At 38.4% G+C, this 26,626-nt stretch overlaps 1 protein-coding gene across 6 annotated transcripts in view; it reads right to left on the bottom strand.

Annotated features, from left to right (window-relative positions):
• GRIA4 (glutamate ionotropic receptor AMPA type subunit 4) overlaps positions 1-26,626 on the bottom strand; it is a 252,621-nt gene that overhangs the window by 138,781 nt on the left and 87,214 nt on the right. For all 6 annotated transcript variants that reach the window (XR_015744265.1, XM_087937095.1, XM_087937093.1 and 3 more), the window contains exon 3: positions 5,623-5,862. Coding sequence is in view for 5 of the 6 variants with exons in the window: in XM_087937095.1 (XP_087793221.1) it covers positions 5,623-5,862 (240 nt within the window). In the remaining variant the exon portion in view is untranslated. The remainder of the gene's footprint in view (positions 1-5,622; positions 5,863-26,626) is intronic.

The raw sequence follows: 26,626 nt of genomic DNA, 5'->3' as shown, positions 1-26,626 counted from the left end.
CATCCCATACACACAAATTCTCTGATTTCTATTGGAATCCTTTGTAATAGATCTAGACTTTATAATCTACAAAGCGCTAATTAACACCCCCCCCCCAAAAAAAAAATTACAACCCAAAAATACAAAACAGTCTGAAGTTTTAGCTCATAGGGCATACTAGTCTCTCACAGCAATCTACCGTATTTGTGTTTTAATACTGCACGGATGAATTAAAAAAGCAAAAATTCATTTTGTGTTTCTCGTATACAAACATCACAAGGTACATCACCAGCTTTCTTCTTTCTGCTTCAAAAAGCAGGGGCCAGATCCCAAAACCCACACAGTTTAGATTAAATAAGGTGACTTCAGCCCACTATCCCTGCCACTCGATATCTTATCAAGATTTTAAGTAGGAGGCTAATATGTTGTGAAAGCAAGCTGTCAAGAAGAAAGCGAAATCCTCTGGTATAGCTTTTGGGATCTGAAACACAGCGAGAAGGGAGAGCCCATGAAGTGACAGGCTTTTGAGGACATGATCTCTGAAGAAATTTATCCTTATTGACTTTTTGCCCTTGTACAATTTTGGCCTTCCTCAACTCTGGTGAAATTTCTGGAGATTAATTGTAGTTTAATTTGACGCCCTGTGCATAGAGGAATGTGAGATCATTTCAGGAAAGAGAATCAGCTTTTGTCTTTGAAAGCTATGCCTTCTTTTTCTAATCCACTTTTGTTGCGGTTGTTGTTTCAACAAAATGCGTGCCTTGTACCTTATAACAGCTTTGGGCATTTGTCTATAGTGTACAGAGAATGCTTTTCAAAAGACAAGTTAATTTTTTTCCCCCTGAACTAGAAACTCAGTTTGAAGCCCAATTGGCACATGCATTTGTTTTACATTCAATGTTTGCTTGGCATAATTGCCAGCCCCTGGCAGCTACTACTGTGCCTGTCTTTGTCTCCCATGACTGTGGGTTCTAGCACTGAAGCCAACACCTGTGGCTGCATAAAAGGCTAAGTACAGCAGCTGCCGGACTCAGATGTCCACAGAGAAATAAAATTCTAAAGCATACGAGTGTGGATGTGTAGCTGGCTTCTTCCTTTCACGCTTTTCAAAGCTTCCTTGGATGCCTGAAACGCAGGATCCTCATTTATCAACTGTCTGTCAACCAGTGTGACTGACCTGAGGTTTAGGAGTGGCCTTGAATACCCTCATTTAACTAATGCTGCCTTAAGTGATGCCAGTCGGATAGCTCTGACGTAACTTCCCGGAAATGGGTGGCTTGTACAGTCTCTACTGTACAGTCCTAAAGGTGCTTTTTTGCAAAAGTCAATTAGTCTTTCTTTCTTTTTTCCCTTTGAAAACATTTTGCTTTTCATTTAAGAAGCTTCTTCAGTTTTTGATAAGGAGCAAACCATTTTCAAAGGGAAAAAAAAGAAACCCAAGAAAATCCAATTGCCTTTTTGAAAAAGCACCTTTGGGCCAACCATGACCTGGATGATTGAGAACCTCTACTGACATCCTAATTGTCATACCCTTGTTGGAATCTGATTCTGAGGGGAGATTGAGAAGCTGGCAGGGAGTAGGAGTGTGGCTCCGGAAGAAACGGGGGAAGGGCACAGTCTGGGTGGGCATCCAGAGGAAGACCCAGGGCCATCACCTCTTCATCCTAGGGCACACGGGGAGGAATGGAGAAGGGAGCAACGTGGCTTACGTGAGAGTAAAGGGCCCTGATCCCTTTCATTAGCTGCAGCTGGGAGAACAGAATATAAGAAGGGCGTTTGCACACAGCACCTTGCTGGAAGCAAAGCATGCATTATCTTTGTCAAGGCTTATCTGGGTTTTGGAGTCCTCCCAACTTTGTGTGCTTCATTATCTTTTGGAAGTCTGCAATTTATTATCCTGGCCTGTCATGTTAATTATTTCAGTGTGATTTGTGTTGGGTTTTTTAATTTCTAATTTATCTGTACTTTGGGTTCGGATTGCATTTTTTTCCTTTATAGACTGTTTTTGGAAGAGTTTGATCTCCAGCCGAGGATTACTGGACATTGGGGGCCAAGTTGGAGGTATTAAGGGGAATTTATCTACTTTTGTGACTGTTATTTTTGTGCCACGCCCTGGGTCATCTCACTAGTATATTATAAGATGATGGAGCTGAGTCTTATACTCCAGCATCACCAAGGAGGTATATCTGAGATACTGGTCTGGCAGCAATGTTTGTTGTGTATTCCAAGTCACTTTCTTATTGAGCTTAAAAAAGCACACCCCAGTAAGATGTATGAAAGCTGATGTTTTATATGAACAAAATGCTGAAGGCAGATCACTAAATGCTGATATGCAATTTCCATAAAGCAGTGTTGAATACCCATTACCTGCTTCATGCAGATTAGTATTGTACTCACTTTAAAAAGCACAGACAGCAGTGCAGCTCTGAACTGCTTCTGTTTACCTCATGTATAATTCGTGCAATGTGCAGAGTAGGAGAAGGAAACTTTTCCCTAAAATCAAATCTTTTTATCAGCTACAAACCCTGCTGATCTGTCAGGAAACATATCTGTAACAGCAATAATCCTATTTTAACTTCAAAATCATAAAATAGCAGTAACAATAACACTTTAGACTTCTATATACTGCCCCATGGTGCTTTACATACACTCTGAACGGTTTACAAATGTAGTATATTGCATTCATTTTATTGACCTTGGAAGGATGGGAGGCTGAATCAACCTTGATTCCTGTCCGGATCAAACTCTAGACTGTGGGCAGAGTTAACCTGCAATATAGCTATCCAACCACTGTGCCACCAGGGCTTAAATACATTCAATACAAATAAAGGAAAAAATAATTTACATTTACTGTATTTCTGATCTTAACATCCAAAATTAATTTAGTAGGATTAGTTACATGTAAAATTCACAGGTAACTTTAAAAACAGCTAATACGACCCAATTGAATATCTTTGTTTCGAAATACTGTAAATATGGCATGCTTATCAGTGGTGACAGAGTCTCAGCAAGTAACAGGCAGTTAAGCAGACCCAAAATTAAGTGCTGAATGCAATGCAGATGGAGACCTTCAAGAATTCTAGAGTTAGTTAAAGTCTAGGAAGCTGAAAAACATTGCAATGTTCTAGTAACAAAAAAAAAAAAATGGTAATGGTAACAATGTACAAGTTATCCTTGATTTATGATTAGTTGCAACCATGTGAAGTTACAAAGGACCTACCCAACTGTGAATGTTACTTATGATCCAGATTCAAAGTTCTGACGGTCATCCCCATGCAGTCACATCACCACACTTATAGTTGCTTATAATTGCCTCAGCAACTGCATTTATGGCTGTTTGCAGCATTCTGTGGTCACATGCTTAACAATGATATTGCAAAAACTTGGCATTTACCTCGAGTTTTCAGCAAAACCAGCCCATAACTCACTTAACAGTCCCACAAAAATAGGTTGTAAACCGTCATGAGTTACAACTACCAGTATGATGGGCAGACTAAACCTATGGTTTAACCTGAGGATACCAGGAATTTGCAAAATATACTTACATTCTTATACAAATTTGTTTGAAAACCAAGAAGAAAGCTTGGTTTTCTGACTGTTTTGGTTTAAATGATATTTAACTGAAAAACACATTTAGTTTACCACGGAGAAAGTGATTTTGGGTAGTGATTTGCGGCTGCTTTATGGTCTAAGGCACGGATGTCAAATTCGATTGCATCATGTGACATCACATCATGGTTTTTGCTTTTGTGTAGCTGAGGTGGGCGTGGCCTGTGCATGATGCATCTGGCCCATAGGCCACCACTTTACCCTGGTCCAAGGGTAAAGAGGGTAAAAAGCATGTAAGCCTACTATAACAATTGCTTCACGATTGCTTATAGTTAACTAGCTAGTTCGAGAGGCACATCATTACAAAGCAACTGTTTCAAGTTATCTTCAATATTATATACAAGAAATACTACCTCAGCTTTTTAACACCATGATTAGTACTTATTACTACTAATATCTGCTGCAGAGGATTGAGGGATTAATTTGAGCTGTTTTTGGAAAGAGGTTTAGGAAAGTGAGAAAAGAGGAAAACAGGATGCTCGTGGAAAAATGTTGTTTTGCCACACATTTATGTCAGCTAAAAGTTATTTCATCAAATACGTTCATCATTTTGATCCTTAGCAAGAAAGATTGTCATATCAAGTGGTTAACCAGTAAATTAGCAAGACTATTCAGGCTATAGGCTAGCAGAGCAACCGTTCTGGATTTTTTCATATGAATACATAAAAAGTTGTATCACTCTCCATCTCAAAAATGTATTCATAATATTCCAAGTTTTTTGAATAGTTTCTTGAGGAATAGTTTACAAAATATATTTCAGGCAAGAAAATCTGAAACTGCCTGTGGTATGGTGTCACATATTTCAGAACTGTGAGCCTATAATTTATCTTTGGAATTTAGAAGAGAAAGGGGGAATTTCTTTTTTTTAAAGGGAACTATCACTGTTTATTTATTTTTTTGTCTTATTTACTATATTCTGCTCATCCAAAACAAATTGCTGAGCAGAAACTAGAGTAACCATTAACAAAATGCTACAAAGCTTTTTTATCTGAGCATTTTAAAAACACACAAAGAACAAAAGAAGTAGTCACAAATAAAATAGTACAAGGTAAGGATTATTTTCATATAGAGCTGCACAAAATTTCCAATGTAATAAATCATACAAGGAAAGATTACAAATTAAAATGAAATAATTTTAATAAGAAAGAGAATGTGCATGTGCCCATTTTTGGAGCAATGCAGCAGAAATAAACTAGAATCTCAAATACTTCTGACATCTCCTATGTTATATATGGTGCAATTCAGTTCAACAACGTTATATCTTTTCGTGGTTGAATTTCCCTGCTTGAGAACAGTCCTAAAATGGTTGAGGAGAATTAATCTTAAACATCAAATGTTTTCAATGTCCAATCACCAAGAATATAGTAAGATAAGGTGCAATGGTTTTAAAAAAACATATGAAAACACTCCCTTTTATCTCAAAACTCTATTTTTCTCTGCTATTTTTCTAACTTTTCATCATCAAAAAATTTAAACCTTTAAAAAGCTTAATTGACTGAAGCAGTTTATACATTCATAAATAAATAAAGCCCGCTGCAAAATGGAAACAAGTTAAATCACTCAGATTTCTAGCACAGTTTTAGCACTCAAACACATTTGCTTCAGGACTGTCATATATATCCAGCAAAACACAAAAGTTACCCTTTAGTGGAGGAACAGCTTTAGTGGACCAATAGTGGACAGTGAGATGGGCAGCATATAAACTTAATAAATAATAAATATGAAAGAAAAACTTTCTTGGGATCTCTTCTTTCTAAGGCACATAGTCAAGAACAGAAATTGAGCTAGAAGTTGATTACATACTACCTAGAGTATACACAAGAATCTGATCTACTAATGATCAAACCCAACTGGTGCTAGATAAGGGTCAGTGGAATTCATGTGGGCTGGACTTGGGTGTCTTGTGGGAGCACAGCGATTCCAGACTGATGACATATTTGATCCCCACACTCAGGCTTAGTTAGCCTCCTCATCTCCTGCTCACATGGCTACATCTCTCCATAGGTGAGTGTTATGAAGGGGAACACTACTTACCCCTATCCGTGTCATAAAGGAAGACAAAGCGATTCCATTTATAATGGCCCAGCAAACTTAGCAACGCTCCTTGTAAGGAAGGCCTCAGTTGCAGCACAAACTGGCTTTCACCCTCTGTGGGGAAACTGGGTGTGATGAGGGAGATGTGCAAGGCGCTGCAGAATGAGGTCAAGGTGTGTACTGATCTTTTATCGTACAGTCCAAAAATAGCAAAAACTCCTCGTGAGTACTGGGAGCAGACTGAAAGGAAACATAAAACATATAATTAAAACAACATAGCAACAATATGCAATTTAAACCTAGATCCAGACTATATAGAAAATGTTTCCTTCATGTGCCTTGGTCACACAGGAGTATGGAAAGTTGTAGCTTTCTTCATGAAGATACCCATTACCAATCAAAATGAATTCTTATTATATACTTTAACTAATTATTTGGTTTTCTTTCTGTGAATAATTACAGAAAGTAATCTTCAATTCAGGATAAACACTTCAGGATGACAGCTGAAATTTATAATGCATTTTATGTTAAATTAATAGTAAAATTAAATTATCCATAAATTAGCTGCAGTAAAGAAATTCTATTTTTTACAATTAACTTGAACATCAATAGCACAATTTGCAAATCATCCTATAATTACCAGTAAGATTTTAAAATATCTTTACTTGAAATATAGAAGAATATGAAAAGCAGAACTCCAAAGAATCCAACCTTTGGGTAGACCTGATAATATAATCAACGGTTTCTTTATCAAGTTCATGTTCATACCATTCCTAAGAAGACCTGGTAAATTTCATTATTAACAAAGCCAGTACTGGTGTTTTAATATTTTTCTTTACAGTTCACATACTAAAGTAGCACCAATCGTAAAACATGTTTAACAACTTTTTCACTAATTCAGAAGATAAGGAGTTCTAGCATCTTCTGGAAAAATTGTCTGTTTTTACTGTACCACATGTCTATGAATTTGGATGACTATAATAAAAATGAGCAGTGAATATATGAATGAGTAGGTAAAGATAGGTAATAGCCACCATAACACAAGTCCTGTAGTCACATTATTTCTTTTGGCATCTAACAGTTCCCGTAAGATTGATAGATCCATGGTACCCAATAAAGTAAAATGGTGGATATCTGAAACTCCATACAGGTAGTCCTCAACTTGCAACAGTTCATTTAGTGACCATTCAATATTACAACAGCTCTGAAAAAATTTGACTTATGACCATTTTTCACACTTACAACCATTGCAACATCCCTATGGTCACATGATCAAAATTCAGATGCTTGGCAATTAATTCATATTTATGACGGCTGCAGTGTCCTGGAATCCTGGGATCACCTTTTGCGATGATCTGACAAGCAAAGTCAATAGGGAATCCAGATTCACTTAACAACCATGTTACTAACTTAACAAATGCAAAGTTTTACTTAACAACTGTGGCAAGAAAAGTTGTAAAATGGGGCAAATTCATTTAAGAAATGTTTCACTTAGCAACATAAATTTTGGGCTCAATTGTGATCGTAACTGGAGGACTACCTGTATCTTACTTTGTCTGCTAGTGGGAAAAACAGGCAGACACAGAAGTGGTATTCAACAGGCCCTGACCAGTTCTGGAGAACCGGTAGCGGAAATTTTGAGTAGTTCGGAGAACTGGCGAATACCGTCTCTGAGGTATTTCAAGAGGGTGATAAAAGTAACTAGAAGGTTTGTGGAAGAAGAGAGAATGACTAGAAGATTCTTTCTGACTCCTACCCCCCCTTGAAAAAAATATATCTAATAGATATTTTCTACCACCATCCTTTTTATTTTCCACAACCAAAGTTACAGGATTATATCATGACAATTTTAATAGAACTACAAGCACACATGGAAAAACTATAACCCTTTTCTACCATGTAGATATTTTGTTAAATTTGAATCCCATTATTTTTTTATTGTGCTTTTATATGCAAATACATAGAATAAGAAGAGAGAAAAGACCACCCTAAAACACAGTAACGAACAGGAAAACAGAGAAATAAAAAACAGCACTGACAAGGATACATTTACACTTAAAAATCATTCGTCCCAATTTTCATACACATCATCAAACGTTGATTACACTGAGTAATCTGTTTTGATAAATTCCGTAAATTCTACATTTTTGGATTATAATTCAAGGGTATTATATTGGTATTCATAACAATATTAATACATTTATGGATATTAAATGATAAATGGGGAAAGAGTGGAGCAAATAAGTATCTCTTAATCTATTTAACATTTCTAACATAGTGAAATTGACAGCCAACCTTTTAAAAACATTCTCTGGTGAGTCCCCCTACCCCAAAAGTGCAAGAAAATCTTTTGTCCAATTAATCTCATCTTACTTAATATTCTTCCAGCTACTCAGTCATTGATTTATTAATGTAAGGTATTTCATATCTTCCTCCAAGGGAGCTTGCAAATAATATCCATTCCTGTGATGCTGGTGAATTATTTATTTAAAGGGGGAGGGAAACACACTGCACCACATAAAAGGCCATTATTACAATCACCAAGATGATCACTACAGATTTAATTTTTCTAAATATGCATCCAGGATGCCAAATATTAGTTTCCAAATATTATCTGATTTTCTGGCAACCTTCAGAAAGCCAGATTGTGCCGAATATGGTAATCGCTGGTGTCTTTGTCTATACTTTATGTGGTTGCTGTCAATATTTTTGCATCCACATTTATTCGGAAACCAGATGATCAGGAAGGAGAATGTTTAATCGTCTTCTAATCTCACTAAGGCAAATTCTTTATTTTAGTGATCTATCTGGAGAGGCCTAGACCTTCTAAGGCATGCAGGGTGCTTAGATCTGACCTGCGGGGCCGCCTTGGACACAGCAAAGGACTGGCCCGCGGTGCCTCTGCTAGTGAAAACGGAGCTTGGGAGAGCCACGTGCAGCCCTTGCAAGTTCCGTTTTTGCTGGTGGAGAATTGTAGGAAGCCATCACAGCCAAAAACAGAGCTAAGGAGCCCATTTTTGCTGGCAGAGTGCTCCAGTCACTACAGGAACCCCCAATACAAGTGACATTAAGTTGGCCATGCCCACCCTGGCTACGTCCACTCAGGCCCCCTAAGTCAAACACAACCCCAATGCGGCCTTCAATGAAATCAAGTTTGACACCCCTGTCTTAAGGTTTCTTAACAAACTCCCTGAAGAACAAATGACATTGAAATATCAGTCTAAAACAAAGTTATAGTTTATCAAGATACATGAAAACAAAGAAGGATGGCTGTTAAGCTTAAACAAAAAGGACTAGAGCTTCTTAAAGAGTAAATGAATTTACAGTACCTTTGTCAATGAACATTAGAGCTCAGAGTAAAATCAAGTGTAGACTGAGGTGTCCCCATGGGGTATATGTTGTTGAACTTACAAAAGAGGCAGTGCTTGCATGGCAATACACATTTCATCATTGTCCATCCCAATTAAATAGGAAATTTGGCAAGTTTTGGAAACATACAAAAACATATCATTTATTGCTATATATAAGAATTTATATGCATTAGATTCCTTTCTGACTCCTATAAAAATCCATGCCATAAATGAAGGCAAGTTTAAGTCTCTCTCTCTCTCTCTCTCTGTCTCGCTCTGTGTGTGTGTGTGTGTGTGTGTGTGTGTGTGTGTGTGTGTGTGTGTTTTCCAAACAACAAACGACCTTGGAAAATGTTTCCTTCCCAATAATCCCTAAACAAAATATCAGTTTACAGGTTAGTTATGGAAAAGTTGCTAATCTAACAGGGGTCTCTAGGGCTTGCATTTCTAGACAGGCCCATTATAGCAATCATCCAGTTTGTTTCCTGGTAAGTAAATATATTCATCATGACAGCCATTTAGAAAGAAAGCTAACAATAATTTTAAATGGGCTCACATGTGAAAATCTTGCTTTCTTAGCATTAGATAATAAGTTTACAGTCAAAGAGAACACAATTTACATTACTATTTTCATATAAAGGTGACTGAACAGAGGTAGAGTCTCCTATATTCTGGAGACTAGAACATGGTGAAGTACAATAATTCCTAGAACATGTTAAATGATGTAGAAGGGTTTGTTCATTACAATGTTATCTATCTCTCCTCAGCTCTACAGCAGAGGTCTCCAAACTTGGCAACTTTAAGATTTGTAGACTTCAACTCCCAGAATTCTTTATTTTCTGCTAACTAAATTTAATGTTGCCTGAGCTCATTGTAATCTGGGTACAGGGATTTAACTGGCAGCGCAGTGTGCACAGGCTCAGACTACATTGGAAATTATTCACTGTAATTTTCCAATACTCAAGAAACTTACTAGACTTTTTATGTTGCCTTTATTATTTTATGAATAACTCAAGGTAGTGAACGTATCTAATATACTTCTTCTTCCACTAATTTTTCCCTCAACAATAGCCCTATGAAGTGGGTTGAGCTGAGAGTGACTGGCCCAGTCTTAAAGTTGCCAAGCTTGAGGACCCCTGCTCTATAGCTTTCAACAGGACTTACTCTAAAATAGCATAAATATTGCAGCCTTAATTGTAAAATAACACACCGCAGTGAACAGCTATGCCCAATAATTTCTGATGGCCAGAACCATCTTTTGAACATAGAGAACTGCACTAAGTACTAGCCAGACTGTGTGGGACAACTTGCGGATACTTGTATGCATAGGAGTGGATATCCATGCACAATAAATATATGCACATCTCATACGGATAACACAAACTCACACAAAAAATCCATTTTCACTTCTCACTCCATTATATCCATTTTCTCCTGTTAAAAACCCTAGGAATAGGAATAGGTAACACATAGCTTAACATAATTTATTGGACCACAAAACCTTTTACAGAACTTGGGTTTACTAGCATCAGAGGTGCCACATGCCCATCTCTGATAATTGATTGAAACCACCTTGATTTGACTAAATTACCCTTTTCTACATTTATAAGATTATTGTTGAAAATATATGCCTGTAATTAAGACTACAGCAAACTAGGGATAGCTAGGTTCTTACCAAAATGCTCTCTTGCCTTCTTACATAGATTATTTAAGTTTTAAATAAAAAGTGCTTTGAAATAAAAACATGAAAAAAGATGTCACTGTATTCAGACACCCGCTAACTCATGTAATATGTTTCTTTTGATAAAACTGGAATAAAATTAGCATATTTCTATATGCTATCATTTTGCACAAATTAATACAATAATCTCTTATAAAGCTTAATTACTTTTTTGTTTTGAATAAAAGAAGAAAGGAGGGATAGGGAAATATAAGTTTCCCTGGTTTTTTTTTTTAATTTATGATCCGATTTTACACCATAAATATACTTGTCGTTTTCTTTTTCTTCCTTGAAAAGGAAGAAAATAAGTTCATTTATAAAACTAGAACTTTCTCCCCTCAAGAAAGTATTTTTAATTTAAAATGGGAGGATGCCCATAAACATGACAGCCTGTTCTAATGAAAACAGTGTTTTAAGCATAGCAGCTCCAAAGAGACTAATCATATATGCTTCTTCTACTTCAAACAAAACATTACTGTATTAATTTTCAACGAGAGGGGACATAATTATCTCAGGAATATCTACAGATATTCATTTACTATTGTCAGCATATCTCCTAGTAAATCAAATCAATTTAGTAGGGGGCAAATTGTCCTTAGAGTAGAAAAGGTAGGTGCTTAATCAGAATGGAAAAGAAAAGAAAGAGAAAAATGTTCTGTGTTATTGTTAAAAATGGACACAGGATGGCTTTCAAACATCCTTTGTGGTGTGGGGAAAATGGATAGACAGAAACTTTTCTTTTGATCTTTCAAACTCAGGGTCATCTCATGTAGCTGAATGATGAAAAATTCATGATAGATAAAAAGCATTTCTTCACACATCACTAAGGTAAGCTGTGGAATTTTCTATAGCAGGATGAATTCAGGGTCACCAATACGGATGACTTTAAAAAATTATAAAAAATCACCAAGGACACAAGCATCAGGTACTGGTGAATATATATGACTTTCACTTTTGGGCAGGCTGTCTTTGAAGGCAATATATCTTTTTCAGGGGAAACACAAAGGTGCTTATTCCCCCCCACCCCACCCCCCGAGATGCAATTCCCCCCCACCCCACCCCCCGAGATGCTGTCTTCCATATTTTGGACAGAGAGGACCAACGGTTCGGAAGAGGGGTCAAAGAGGGCATCTATGTCAAAATTGAATATCCCTCTCTCAAAAGAGTGGGAGGGATATGACATCATCGATCTCCAATCTACAACAGAGTCCTTTCAACAGTTCCAAGAAAGTTTCACACCCATTTGTACCACTCAGATGACCCTGATGACACAGATAAACCTCCAGGTGGCCTTAATGACTCGCTAAAAGAATGCAAATGACCAGCTGTCTGCAAGGAGTATAAATCTTTTCATTCCCCACCATCCAGTCAGAGCTGAAGAAGCTTCTTAGATGAGAAGCAAAGCGTCTTCAAAGAAAAACCAGAAAGTCCAGTTGCCACTGAAGGAAAAAAAAGCTTTGGGACAACCATGACCTGGATAACTGAGAATCTGCATAGACATGTTAGAGGAAAACAAACAGAAATACTATAGTGTTCGTATCCCTACTATGGACATGCTTGACAAGTTGATCTACAGTAGGCACAAGAATATTAACTCACTACTGGATACCACTGAAAGACCAATTCAGAATCAGGCTATGATGGAGAAAATCTATCTAACTACCTAACTACTTACTTAACTATCTATTTTGCTAAGAATTAACAATTGATTGTCAGCTTTGGAAGCCATATTGAGATTCTATGTACCCACGCTGCCACAAGCCTGAGAAAGTGGGAGGGGGAGGATTCAATTGAGTAGCTCTAAATAGACAAAATTGACAAAGATTACTGTTACACAGTCAATTAAATGCATCATCGCCATCCACCAAGATGTTTCTTTAATTGGGCAGAATTGAGGAGGGATCATTTGGTGGCATTTCTAGTCTTCTGTTTTTATGTACCTAAAACAGTGGTGGTATCAGCGATGCTTTTCTAATGGTTTGGCCCAGTTCTGGCATACCGGTAGCGCTGAAAATCAACCGGCAGAGAACCGGTTCACTCCGAGTCTCTCCAACACTCTGCAGTTGGGCCCACTCACCCACTTGGGCTCCCATACTGACCTTTATTCCCCTGCTTTTGAAGCGCAGCTGCTTTGCACGGCAGAACAGATTGCTGTGAGTCAGCTGTTGAAGCTACAGGAAGAGTGCAGGATTGCAGAAGGTGAGTAGGAAAACCTCTGTGCATGAGCAAAGTACACATTTGGCATGCCACTCCCACCGGACTAGCGGTAAACCACTTTGAAACCTACCATTGGGTGGTATTCTACCAGTAACTGCCCGGTTTAGCTGAACCAATAGCTCCGACAATCAGCTGCTGGGCCCTCCCACTCACCCTGGTTCTATACTGACCTTTCTTTCCTGCTATTCAACCTCAGCTGCTCCGCTGGCACAACGGGTTGCTGCACGTCAGCTGTTGAAGACACAGGGAGAGTGCAGGAATGCGGAAGAAGGTTAGTAGGAAATCCTCTGTGCGCGTGCAAAGTGCAGGTTTGGCATGCACGCAAAGCATGCCCACCAAGCCATGCCCACAGAATCTGTGGTAAAAACAATTTGAAACCCACAACTGACCTAAAAGGCTGATGATTGGCACTAACCGAAACCCATTCATTTGTTATTTTGGAGGCTAATTGACCATATTATTGTTTTCAGTGGCTCTGGAAAATTTGATTCTTTTGTTACAGAGAGATAGTGATAACATAAATCCTTGCCTCTGCTTCAAATTTTTAACTCTCCCTACTTTTGCCTGCCTTCTATCCCATGTTTTCCAATTAACTGTTTTTGATGTTTGCTAATGTTTAATAAGTGAGAGGCAATTTGGTGTGGGAGACTGTGAGTTAGTCCCATCTAAGGCACAAAGCCAGCCAGGTGACTTTGGGCCAATCAGTACCTCTTAGCCCTAAGAGGGAGGCAATGGAAAACCACTTCTGAAATATCTCACCAAGAAAACTGCAGGGACTATTCCAGGCAGTCTCTGGAAATTGGACACGAGAACAGAAGGAAAAAAAAGATTAATAAAGCTGTATTTTCTGTTAACTAAATTTAATGTTGTGTGAGCTCATTGTAATCTGGGTACAGGGATTTAACTGGCAGTGTAGTATGCTCAGGCTCAGACTACATTGGAAATTATCCACTGTAATTTTCCAATACTCAAGAAACTTACTAGACTTTATATTGCCTTTATTATTTTATGAATAACTCAAGGTAGTGAACGTATCTAATATACTTCTTCTTCCACTAATTTTTCCCTCAACAATAGCCCCGTGAAGTGGGTTGACTGTCCCAAAGTCACCCAGCTGGCTTTTATGTCTAAAGTGGGACTGGAACTTGCAGCTTCCTGGTTTCTAAGCCAGCACTTTCACCACTACACCAGACTGCTTTTCTTATGATGGTAAACTTATGATACTAAAGCATAACAGTCTTTGATTTCTAGATGGTTTCTAGAAAGCTGTGGTATATTTTGAAAACTGAACCTAGAAAACATCTAAAAAAAATCAAAGCAAATCTGTAGCATGATCTTATTTTTTTTTGACAGAGAGACAAAGAATTTGCTGACAAAAAAGACCACATAATTTCTGATTTGGTTGGCTCTCTGGTATGGTTGTTTTTACACCTTGAAATAGAAAGTGCCATTGCCAAGGTCAAATGGAACAGTTAGCTGCCTGGAGGATGTTTGTAGAATTGGTAGCCTTCGCTCTGAATCATAAAATTCTCACTCTGTCCATCTTTGTGAAGTAGATTTCCATACTAGGGACACTTTGCCTGTCATCCCCATCTGCTGCTTTTTAATCTTGCTGTCTCACACCTCCTGTCTTACTCTGTATAAAAAGTTAGTCAGAATGATCTGTGCTTCATCCTGAAAAATCCTTTTTTTAATCTCAATTCCGCTACCAGCGTATTTAAGCACACATCTCATTTTCTTATCCTTAGCCTCTCTTCTGCAGTGCTAGGATAACAAAAAGTTGGCATATAAGGTAAGAGATAGAGAAAAATATGTTTGAATAACTATGCATTGTTTGAATCTACCACAATATCCAGTGATTTTAAGCTATTTTCAGTTTATGGAGGAGTATACAAATAAAATAAAAATTAAAGAACACTGAAATCCTTTCAGGTGGATCCTTTCAATCCTTTCTTTGGGTGCTTTCAGTATAGAAATGTAGAACAATAGCAAAAAAGACTATCCACCTCCTAGAATAAGAAATACAAATCCATACAAACATCACGCAGGAACTCATCAGTCATGTAAATCCAAGGTCTGACATAAAGTAACAGTCACCCCTATAATTAAAAGCATGGGAAGTGAAGCAATGATACATTCTTACAATCATAGAATCAACTCCTGTGTAGAATGGGTAGGATATGATAACCTTTTAGGTCCTTTCCAATAGAGTTGAAAAGGAACTAAGGGTTTATCAAATCCAATCCCTTCCAGACAGCAGGATTCACTCCACCATCCCTGATAGATGACTAGAGAAGAAATCACTCCATTTGGTACCCTATTTAAATAATTTGACAGCTCTTACTGTCAAGAATTTTTTCCTGGTGTCTAATCTATATCCAGAGCAAGTTTGATATAGTAGTTAGCTATAAACGGGGATACTGTGACTTCTAATCCTTCCTTAAGAATGAAGCCAGATGAGTGACCTTGAGCCAGTCACTTTCTCTTAGCCTTACGAATAAGCAGTGGCAAACCATCCATAGTAACAGTTTTATCCAGTTTTATTTATTGAGATGGGGAGTTATAAAAATCAAATAAATGAATGGATAAATAGCACTTCTGCAAAACCTTGCCAAGAGACTGCAGGGATTGTCCAAGCAGTCTTCAAGAATTGGATACGATCAGGAGTGGGATTCTACAGGTTCGCACCTATTCTCTAGAACCGGTTGTTAACATTCTAAGCAGTTCAGAGAACCAGTTGTTAGAAGAAATTACTGGCCTAACCCTGTAAGGAAGGCAGGAAGGAAACATTCTGGTGTTGCTTACAGAAACTGCCTCTCTGTTAACCCTTATTACATTCTTGGCAGGACTAGACTTCCTGTCTCTGGAACTTCTCTGGAGCTTTTTTTTCCTCCTTTGCTGGTACTTTGCTTGTGTGGAGTGACCATTCAAAGTTACAATGGCACTGAAAAAAGTGGCTTATGTCAATTTTTCACACTTATGACTGTTGCAGCATCCCCACAGTCATGAGAGGCCAGGCGAGGAGATGCGTGCCTCAATGTGAGTGATCTTGAGTTGGCCACGCCCAGCCAGTCACATGACCACCAAGCCATGCCCACCAACTAAGCCTTGCCCACAGAAACGGTTGTTAAAAAATTTGAATCCCGCCCCTGGATACGATGGAAGAAAAAAAATCTGTATCCACTTTTTTGAAGTTTCATCCCATTCATTTTAGTCTTAACTTATACAACCTATGCAACCTTCTACAATTAACAGCCTTCAGATATCTGATGACAACCATCATATTCCTTCTCAACCCCTCTCTTCTGCAAACTAAACATACCTCTTAGGCTTTGGTTTCTAGTCCTTTTATCATCTTGAAGGCCCTGCTCTGGACTTTCTGAGTCATGGTTCAGGACTTAGGACAAACTTGGTCTTCAAACTTGGCAAGTTTAAGACTTGTGGACTTCAACTCCCAGAATTCCTGAGCTAATGTGACCAGAGGAGGAACTCTGGGAGTTGAAGTCCACAAATCTTAAACTTGCCAAGTTTGAAGACTCCTGACTTAGAGGTTGAGGAAGAGGCTTCATAAGAACCTATATCATGTCAAAGCCAGGAATCAACTGATAAAACATAGGAGCAGCTGGAGCAGTCAGGTGATTTTGAAGATATTAGGGCTCCCAGCCCCTGCATCCAATGAGTATAGTGAAGAGGACTGCCATTATATTAGGCTTCTTGCCAAGCAAGGAAGTAAATCCCTTGATTGATGAAAGTTGGCTGAAACCTAATTTAAGAAGTAGTTCTGACCTATGTTCCCTTTGCCTGAAGCAATGTCTGATCTCCAGATCTTGTGTGAGATCCCTGTTTGCATAAGAAGCATTGAACCTCTGATCTTTGGAATGACTGACAATCCTGACCCAACTCTCAAACCTTTGGATGGATTTTGGACTAAAGATACCATAGCAGGATACACTCTAGTTATCAATGTCATTTTTAATCTGGGGTGTACAGAACTAAATTGGCTATTGTGAAGTTTCCAATTTGTTCGATCAGTGTGCATAGAATTTTGAGACATACAGGATGTTAAGAATGTATGGAAAGGACTGTGATAGTGCAGCTCCAGGATACAACAGGCAGCTTGTTCCCAAAATAAAATCTGCATCTCCTGTCCATTCATAGAGTGAAGGCCTACTGAAAATTCCCTCTCCATGTGATGCTAATGAGATAGGAGTGAGGCTGAAAGCCTTCTCTGTAACTTCATATAATATTATCTCCCTACCACTCACTCTGAAATATCTATAGACCTCACCTTGTTGCAATAATATAAACAAGTTAAAACTGTCTATTCAAAGGTGCTTTTGGTCCCAGCTGACTGACTCGGGGCACATACTTTGAATTTTAACCAGAGTTTTCTATTTGCTATAATTATTTTTATATTGATTATTATTATGATTTCTTTTAAGATTCAAAAGCTTTCTTGAATGTTTATTACTTTCAATCTCTTTTGTTTTACATCTCTTTTCCTTTTCTTCTATTTTCAAGTGTTCCAGATGTTATTTGAAAATATTATCTAATTTTATGTTTTCTTTTTACAGACAACTTGAAAACTTGTCTTTTAATTAGTGTTTTATCCCATTATCACTCTGTCTTACTGTGATTTTCAGCTAAATTAAGTTGTTCCAATAGACAGTTTCAAATTCATTGTTTTGGTTTTATTTTTATTACATTAATTTCTTGCATAGTTTTCCTAGAACAATGCTAAAAGCAAGAATTCTAGAATTCTTCATACATATACTCTATTTTATTGTGAATCATTGCAACCAAAGAAACCAGGCAGAAGGTGAGACTGCACTGTGTCTTTTTCATCTATCCTGTTTTCAACATTCTGTACAGAATTATCAGAATTTTCTTTTCTCCTTCTTTTATCCTAGTAAGGGTACCATCTTCTATTTCTTACATGCTACTAATGCCTTGATTCTAAGATTGTCTATACCAATAAAATTTTGCACACAATGGAACGTTTTTTTAAACTGTTCCATGTACAATGTCACTGAAGATTAAAACAAATGTACATTCCAATGTGAATTTAGTTTTTTTTTCCAATCTGAGCCCAATTATTATTCATCCACTATTACAGAAAGGTTAAAAAAAATTCAGGCAGAGATTATCTGCACTAAGCCTTCCATCAAACAAATGACTTAGAAAGCACATTTCGGACTCAGAATCTCAATTCTGTAACTAATTCACTGTCCTTTCATTCATATTTAAAATATTATGATTAAATATACTTCGGATATTTTCAAGAATAAAATGAGGAATAAAAGACGTATGTAAAAATAAACTCATGATTCTAAGACACTGCATGGTCTTAGAGAGGACAAGACTATTAATGGAAGTTTGTAGCATACTGAAATTGACAAAAGCAGTAAAAGTACAATTCCTGCACTGTTATATGCTACTATAGTTCTTCCTAGTTCCCCGTTCGTATTTGGGTTTCTTTTTCTTACTCGTAGGAAATGTCTATGGATATTCTTGGTCATCCAGGCCACGGTTGTCCCAAAAGTGCTTTTTCAAAAGACAGCTGGACTTTCTGTTTTTTCCTTGAAGACATTTCACTTCTTATCCAAGAAGCTTCAGAACTGAAGAAGCGAAATATCTTCAAGGAAAAACAAAGTCCAGTTGCCTTTTGAAAAAACACTTTTGGGACATTCTTAGGAAATAAGTGCATTTTATAAGAATTCTTTAGAATACTTTTTAAGCAATGCTTGAAAGATAAAAATTTGTTCCATACCGATTTGCTACTGTAGAAAAACTGAAACAGCCCATAAACAATCTCTTTTCAAAAGTTGGATTAAAGTAAGACAGACAGGAGACTTAAAAAAAAAACCCCAATTTTTTGCTGCTTTGCTTTATTTCAAAATTAATAGATTTTCATGGCATCCATTCCCTTCCATAAGGATGTCTTGGAGAAGCAGAATCAAGGCAGTAGCAATGCCATTAGAACATTATTTTAAAATTAGAATAGTACATGTCAAGATATTCATTGTTAAAACAACTTTTTGCCAGTTAACCCCCGAGCTAAGTTCAGGTAGTAATCCCTCTGGGATCAAGAAATCTCTCAAATCACCTCTGCTTTTTCTTTATTGTAAATCTAGTTTAATTCCTGTAACACATATTGAGCCTCATATGCAATCTGACAGCTGCTTGAGGTAGACCTACCTTGTGCTGAGGCAGCTCCTATAAATGTTTTTTTGGCAAAACTGAAAATTCACCTTTTTCCCTATGCTTTCTAAGGGTGAAAGTGTGAAAAAAGACATTATATCTAAGCAACACTGATTGCAGTGGGATATAACATTAAATAAATAAATGTATTTTATTTTTAAAAGGATTTTGAAAGAGAAATAGAAAAATCTCAATAACTTAAAGAAGAGTTTTGGGCAGCTGTTAGAAGAGGCAAGAAGTAGTATTATAACAATATCTGAGACACCCATTCAGTGAAGGAGCCATGGTGAACTGGCTGATTGGTACAACAGTGTTTGTGAAGAAGCTGAAGTTGAACGAAGGGTCCAGAATGGTGAAATCTCTCCAGAAGAAGGATGGATCACTGAAATCATCTATACTCTGAACTGCTGCTCCTCAGACTGCAGAAATTGCCATTCTGTGGCCAATTTATGAATTGAGTGATTGAGAGATGCGATTCCATCAATCTCACTTCTGCAAAAGCAACCTTCAATCTTAAACTTGACTGAGTCTCATTTCTTAATCCCTTTTTGGAATTCTTTTATTTATAATTGTGTTGGGTGACATTAATTGGGAAATAATTAGGAAGCATTGAAGGCAAAAGGAGAAGGGGACAGCAGATAGTGAGACAGTTAGATAGCATCATTAATGCTAAAACATGAACATGGACAAACTCTGGGAAATGGGAGGATAGGAGACTCTGGCATGCTGTGGTCCATGGGGGTCGCGAAGAGTTGTACACAGCTTAGAAACTGAACAACATTTGTGACATAAAACCCTTTCTTGTATTCATCAGATGACACCCTTCTCCTTAATGGAAGACAATGCAAACTTCATTTTAAATAAAGTTTTAAATATATTGAGTTTGGATTATACAGCAAGATAATGCTTAAAATATGGATTTTAGAAAGTTGACAATGGATTAAGGATGACCCAGATTGGTTTGGAATGATAGCTTTGATCTAATTAGATGAAATTTTTTCATGAGAAAAATGGAATTTGTTTGGGTAATTTTGTGATAAGGAGACCATGAAGGCTGATTGCTAGAGAGAGTTAGAGGATAAAGGAAAGAATGAAGCAAAATTTTATTACCGAAGCCACCGTACATTTTTTTACCAATGTCTTTGAAAAATGTGTCAAACTTCTTGAGCATGTTGTAATGAAGTTACAGAATAAGAATAAGCTACAATGGATATCTTTGAAATAAACCACAATAAGCAAAGTTATGGAAAAATATACAGGCGTGCAAATGGAATTGATGGATGATTTCTTCCCTTAAGGAGATGTACCACTACTGAGTCAGAAATGGATAATTTTTTTTCTTGGATACATGAAAGATTTTTGTTAAGGTCCTGAATGATTCCTCTGGGACAAACAAAAGGACAAATGTTATATATTTGACATACAAAGAAATCTGTTAAAGTTTTGAAAGATGAAACTTCATCTCAAAACAGATGAACTGAAAAGTAGCTTTATGGCTCTTTTTGAAAGGATTAAAAATGTGACCCTTCAAAATTCATAGAAAATTTAGAGTCAGTTCGTTCAATCAAATAAAAGAGGAAAATAGTTAACCTGGTTTCCATTAGTGGAGTTTTGCTGACAAGGGATGCTAATTCCAAACATTATCAAGTTGGAAGGTTGCAGAAACTGATATAATGTCCACTGGAATATGGCAAACAACAATAGAAGAATCAATCAAGTACTAAACAGAAAATCTGGAGAACAATACAGTCTCTGACATATTAGATAAGATCAACCTGAATTATTCTAATATCCACAAAAGAAAACTTAACAGTGTGCAAGCTATCATACAAAATCATTAATTTCACATCCTAGCAAAACAACGCTTAGAGTCATCTAATGCAGAACAGGGTTCTAAATGGAAAAAAAAGATATGCAATATATTCAAGTTGGCTTTTGAAGAAGCTAAAGAATACAAGACATTATTGCTAATGCAAACTGGTTTGCGGAGAGAGTCCAAGAATAGAGAAAATTAGTTGGTATGTGCTGCACTGATTATAGTAATACCTTTGATTGTTGACCATATCAAGCTGTGGAACATGCTCAGAAAAATAGGAATTCAAAGACATTTCATTGTCGTCACAAGAAACATACTATATAGAAGCCAGGAATCCAAAATACAGACAGAATATGGAGAAACAGACTGAACCAAACTGGCAAAGGAGTGTGACAAGGCTGCAGACTATCCCCTTATTTATTCAACCAATATCTTAACATATATTAAAGCAGTGGTTCCCAAAGTGGGTGGTACTGCCCTCTGGGGGGCAGTGGGATGCCTTAGGGAGGCGCTGAGAGGCAAGGGGGCTGGCAGGGGGGTGCTAAGAGGTGGCAGGGGGGCGCTGGAGGTGAGAGGCAGGGCACAATTCAGGGGTAAGAAAAAATGCCACCACCGCCACGTTCGAGGCAAGGCCCCGCAGGATCATCCCATTGACTTGCACGCTCTGGTGCAAGGAGCTCCACCCATGAACGCAGCATTGGGAATTATCCCGCCACCACTGTGTTTTGGGGCGGCGGGGCAGTGCCCCGAATGCAGTGTTGGGAAAGAAGAGCAAAGCCTTTTCAAACATCCCACAGCCATGTTCGGGGCAGCAGGGCGGTGCCTCGAACACGGCAATGGGAAAGGAGAGCAAAGCCATTGAGCCCCTTGCACCGGAGGCACTTGCCCAAGCAAGTCCAAACAGAGCGGTGCATGAAGTCAATGGGGTGAGCCTGAGAGAGGGAAAGAGAGAGGAAAGAGAGAGAGGGAGAGAAAGAGAGAAGGAAGAAGAGAAAGAGAAAAGGGAAAGAAAGAAAAAGGGACAAAGAAAGAGGGGGGGGTGGAAGGAAGGGACAGAAAGAAAAAGAAATAAAGAAGAAGGGAGGGAGGGAGGAGAAAGATAATGAGATGTCTATTCTAGTCCAATCACCTGCTCCAGCAGGGTTAGAAGGGAATGTGTGTGCATGTGTGTTCTTGTAATTTACCAATACATTTTGATTTTGCCTTCTTCAGAATTGGCACTGTAATACATTGGGGAAAAGTAATTTTTTAGGGTGGAGATCTGGTCCAATGGATCCTGTTTAAAGCCTCAACAAAATGTGAGAGCTTCCTGATAGTCTTGGCTATGTTTCGTCCACAAAACCTTTAATTAGTAGAAGCCAAAGATGTTTCAATGTGCTGGCAAAGATGCTGGCAAGGATGTTTCAGTGTGGAAAAGGGCCTCTAAACTAGGTCTCATTTCAATCTGATGCATCAGGTCTCTCTCTCTCTCTCTCTCTCTCCCTCTCTCCCCATCCCCCCTCCATCCTTCCATGCCCCCCTTTCTTTGTCCCTTTTTCTTTCTTTCCCTTTTTTCTTTCTTTTCTTCCTTCTCTCTTTTCTCTCTCTCTCTTTCCCTCTCCCAGGCTCACCCCATTGATTTGGTGCATCGCTCCACTCAGACTTGCTTGGGCAGGTACCTACAGTGCAGCGGGTTCAATGGGGTGGACCTATGGGGCCGGGACCTAGAACGCAGCAGTGCCGGCACGTTTAAAAAGTAGAGCAAAGCCAGAGGTTGGTAATTTTTGCTGCAAAGAATCACAAAAGCTTCTGGGTTGTGCACAAGAAGGGACACACGTCAATGCAATTCAGCAACATAAAATAAAGAAATACAAATAAAACAAATCAACAAGAATCAGTAAAGCATCTCTGATTAGATTTTATTCACTGCTAGAATCTAATCAGAGATGCTTTGCTGATTCTAGTCTAATGACCAGCTCCAGCAGGGTTGGAAGGGAGTTTGTGTGTGCATGGCTGTCAAAACTCCAAAAACAGGTCAAGTAGTTCTGGAGAGGCCAGCCATAAATTAGAACACTTGCTAAGCAACCAGCCATTAAGTGAGGACCACTTGTATTTGGTTTGCCAGTCACCAAACCACACTCACCCAGTCTCGTGACCAGCAAGCCACACCACCAGTCACATGACCAGCAAACCACGCCCACCCAGTCATGTGACCAGCAAGCCACACCCACCCAATCAGGTGACCAGAAAATCACACCCTCAAATTAGGCCAGGCCCACTGAAATTTGAATCCCGCCCCTGGGTGGGGGGCATGGAGGATGAGTTTGTAGCACCAAGGGGGTGGTGGACTGAAAAAGTTTGGGAACCACTGTATTAAAGGAAGGTGGATTAGAAGAAGATGAGCATGATTTTAAAACTGGAAGAAGAAACATCAATAACCCATTCTTACGTGGCTTTTTACCACGTTTTTAAATTTAGCAAAACCTTCCATGAAACAGGACATAAAATTTATTGGCCTCTTCCCAATAACTAAGCCAATCAATACAGCAGTTGCCAACATCAATGTAAGTTTACCCTATAGTCCATCAACCACTGCTTGTGGGAAACAAAATCTCTCCTCTGTTTGTTACATTCACAGACAGCACCCCCAGTTCCATTCTGCTACATGGGGAGGAACAGGGGTGGAAGTATTGTTAGACTCTAGATGCAGAGGAAGTGGCTCAAGAATTTAATACACTGGAAATGCTACCCAGTGTCATAAAAATCAAGGGAAGCAGCAACAGATATTAACACACTAAAATTGACTCACTATTTTTACAACCAATATTCCAACAAACCCTAGGAAATTACTTGCCTTGCAGTGTCAAGCATTGATTGGAAAAGCAGGAGGAGTTCTTCTATGGGATGAAGAGAGTTTCAAGTGTAGTAGCTACTGAGATACTATGGATGGCGCTAGATGCTAGCAACAAACTGCAGTGTCTAAAAACCTATATAGGGCCTCTTGGCTACTTGCATGATCTCATTCCCTATATCTTGGTGAAGATGGAAAGTCCCGGACTTTCCAGACATATAAGTGATCTCATTTTACTAACATCACTACTAGTACTAAGGATTGGTTGGGAGGTTGTACCAATGTGGTTGGGAGGTTTCACCCATATGATATCTATTCTCCAGTCCAAATACTGTATCTATGCTAGTCTTCCTTGCTTGTAAAAATGGTATAAAAGAATAAATGCTGCCCAGGAAGTCAGGCATCTTGGCATCCTGCACAATAACTGATCTTTGAAATCCATCATTCAAGTATAACAAGAAACTGAGTAGAGGGGAATGGACCATCTTCTTCTTCCACATTAGGTATACAAGTACAGGAGATCAGCAGATTCCTGTGGGATCCGCAGCTGCCATCTCAACAAGAGATGATTCATGGGATGCTTGGTGAGGTTTGCCAGGAGAAAAGGGGAGCAACACAGCTACATTTTATTCTGACTATCCACAACCTATTTCTCCTGGAAACTCAGGAAGGGAAGACGAGTCTAAAGAGGAAGAGGATGTAATGGAATGGATGGAGGTGTCAAACTCGCAGCCCAGATGCATCATGTGCTGGCCCCGCCCCCATCCGGTTTAGCGAAGTGGAAAGAAGTCCTGATACATTATGTGACGCCACCGTGATGACATGAGTTTGACACCCCTGGACAAGAGTGTCAAGAGCCAATGGCTTAATGGTCACAGAAAGAAATTTAGGAAGAGCCCGCCCTAATGAATCAAGTAGCTAAAAGTAGCAGTGGGAAGTTTGTACTTTCAGACTTGCAAAATTCTGTTATTATAGCCTTACAATAAAGTAGATATAGCTCATCCAGTGATGTCTCCTGTCTGATTTACCTGGAGGGCTGACATCAGTCTTGCAAGTTCGGTTTGACTGACAGATCAGGTTTAAATATTTCATATCTGAAGCTCCCAAAGTGGTATTTTTGTTCCATTTGCTATGGATTCATATACAGGTTAGAGAAATGCAAACTGGGTAAATCCTCACTAGAATGAAAACAAAATCAGTTTAACCCTCATGTTTAGAAATAGATATCATTAGGTATATTCTTAAACATAGGTTCTTAGAGTTTTCTGTATCACTTTGTGTCATTTGGAATCATCTGAAGTTCTGTGATCTTCCTAAAGACTGCATTTATTCTTTTTATAGGTACACACTGTTTTTGTTACTGCATTAGTAGTACATTTTTATGACTGAATCCATAGCAGGTAGAGAAAAAGATCAGTATTAGCACAGCTTACAGCTGCATTCACCAGAGTAAAATTTCAGAGCTGCTAGCTTACACTAAGAATCACAACTGCAGCTGTACCTTTACTATAGCTCTACTGGGCCTAATGCTAATAATTTTTAAATGCCCTCTTAGTTACATTCATGGCCTCAAGCTACCTCTTATTTCAAACCCTGTCAATGCTCGTGTTTTTTTTACAATGTTTTATTAGTTTAATTTACACATATTACTTTATAATTTTCAAATAATATCCTTATTAAGATAATATATGCATGCATACATATGGACAGACTGAACAAACATATCACAGTGCAACAGGAATGAGGACAAAGAACTTATAATTTAGGCCCCATGTCAAAGCAAATCAATCAGGCAAAAGGTATAGTATCTACTAAGCCTACTAAGCTGTGATGTGTTCACTGCAGCCTACTGCAGATTCAAACTGACTGCTCTTACAATAATGGATTTCATATTGCTTGCAGGAACATAAAGAAACAACACACAGCTTTGTAATAACAAGTAATAAACTGTAATAACTGTAACAAGTAATAAACAAGTAATAAATAGCAAGTAATAAACTGGTATTGGATCCAACTTAACCATGCTTACTTCTCCAGCAGTCTTGTCAAGGATATTACCCTCATAGGCTCAGCCTATAGCATCATGTACGGTCAGAGCAAGGAAGCCCCCAAAAAAGAGCAATGGTAGATACAGATAGTCCTTGACCCACAATTGGAACCAGAAATCCTATCGCTAAGCCATGAAGTCATAGAGCAAGTTATGTCAGAGCATTTGGCAGCATGAGTACCTTTATGAGACAACCCAGGAACAATACACAACACACAGAGATTTAGACATTAACAGTGGTTTAATATACAACAGGTATATACAGACAATATACACATGGTAGCAAAATGCCTTTACAAGCAAGCTTTTCTTCTTCCTAACACACAGAGAACTTCTGCAACGAATACTGGTCAAGGAAAGAGAACCATGTCCTCTAATGGCTGTCTTTTATATACACACCTCTTAACTCTCCAGCCTTTAAAGAGAAATACCCATACTCTGCTGAATCACTCTTGTTACATCAGCCAGACTTACATCAGATTCGCAGCTTCATGCAGCTCACTGCTGGTCAGTTTCCAAATCTCAATACCTTAACAAGTCATCACGTGACAATATCACTTAGCAATGGCAATTCTAGCAATCCTCCAAACCAAGCAATTCCAGGTTTGGTCCCTCCCAGCCCTAAGCCTCAGTAATGTAAATAATTTCTTCCAACTCCCCCAATGTCTACCCTTTTGGCCTCTTGCATTCTGTCTTGCAGAACAGCAAGACGCCCAACAACCACACAGCTCTGGGGTTGCTTAACACATCCCAGGAAGCCACTGCTGAAGTCACCCTCACCAGCATGAACTCTGACAACCCCCTGATGCTGCACTATGCTGCC

This window comes from Pseudonaja textilis, chromosome 7, assembly GCF_049901715.1.
Source record: "Pseudonaja textilis isolate UNSWEBS1 chromosome 7, rPseTex1.2, whole genome shotgun sequence".
Taxonomy (NCBI): domain Eukaryota; kingdom Metazoa; phylum Chordata; class Lepidosauria; order Squamata; family Elapidae; genus Pseudonaja; species Pseudonaja textilis.
This window is presented reverse-complemented; position numbering and strand designations above follow the sequence as displayed.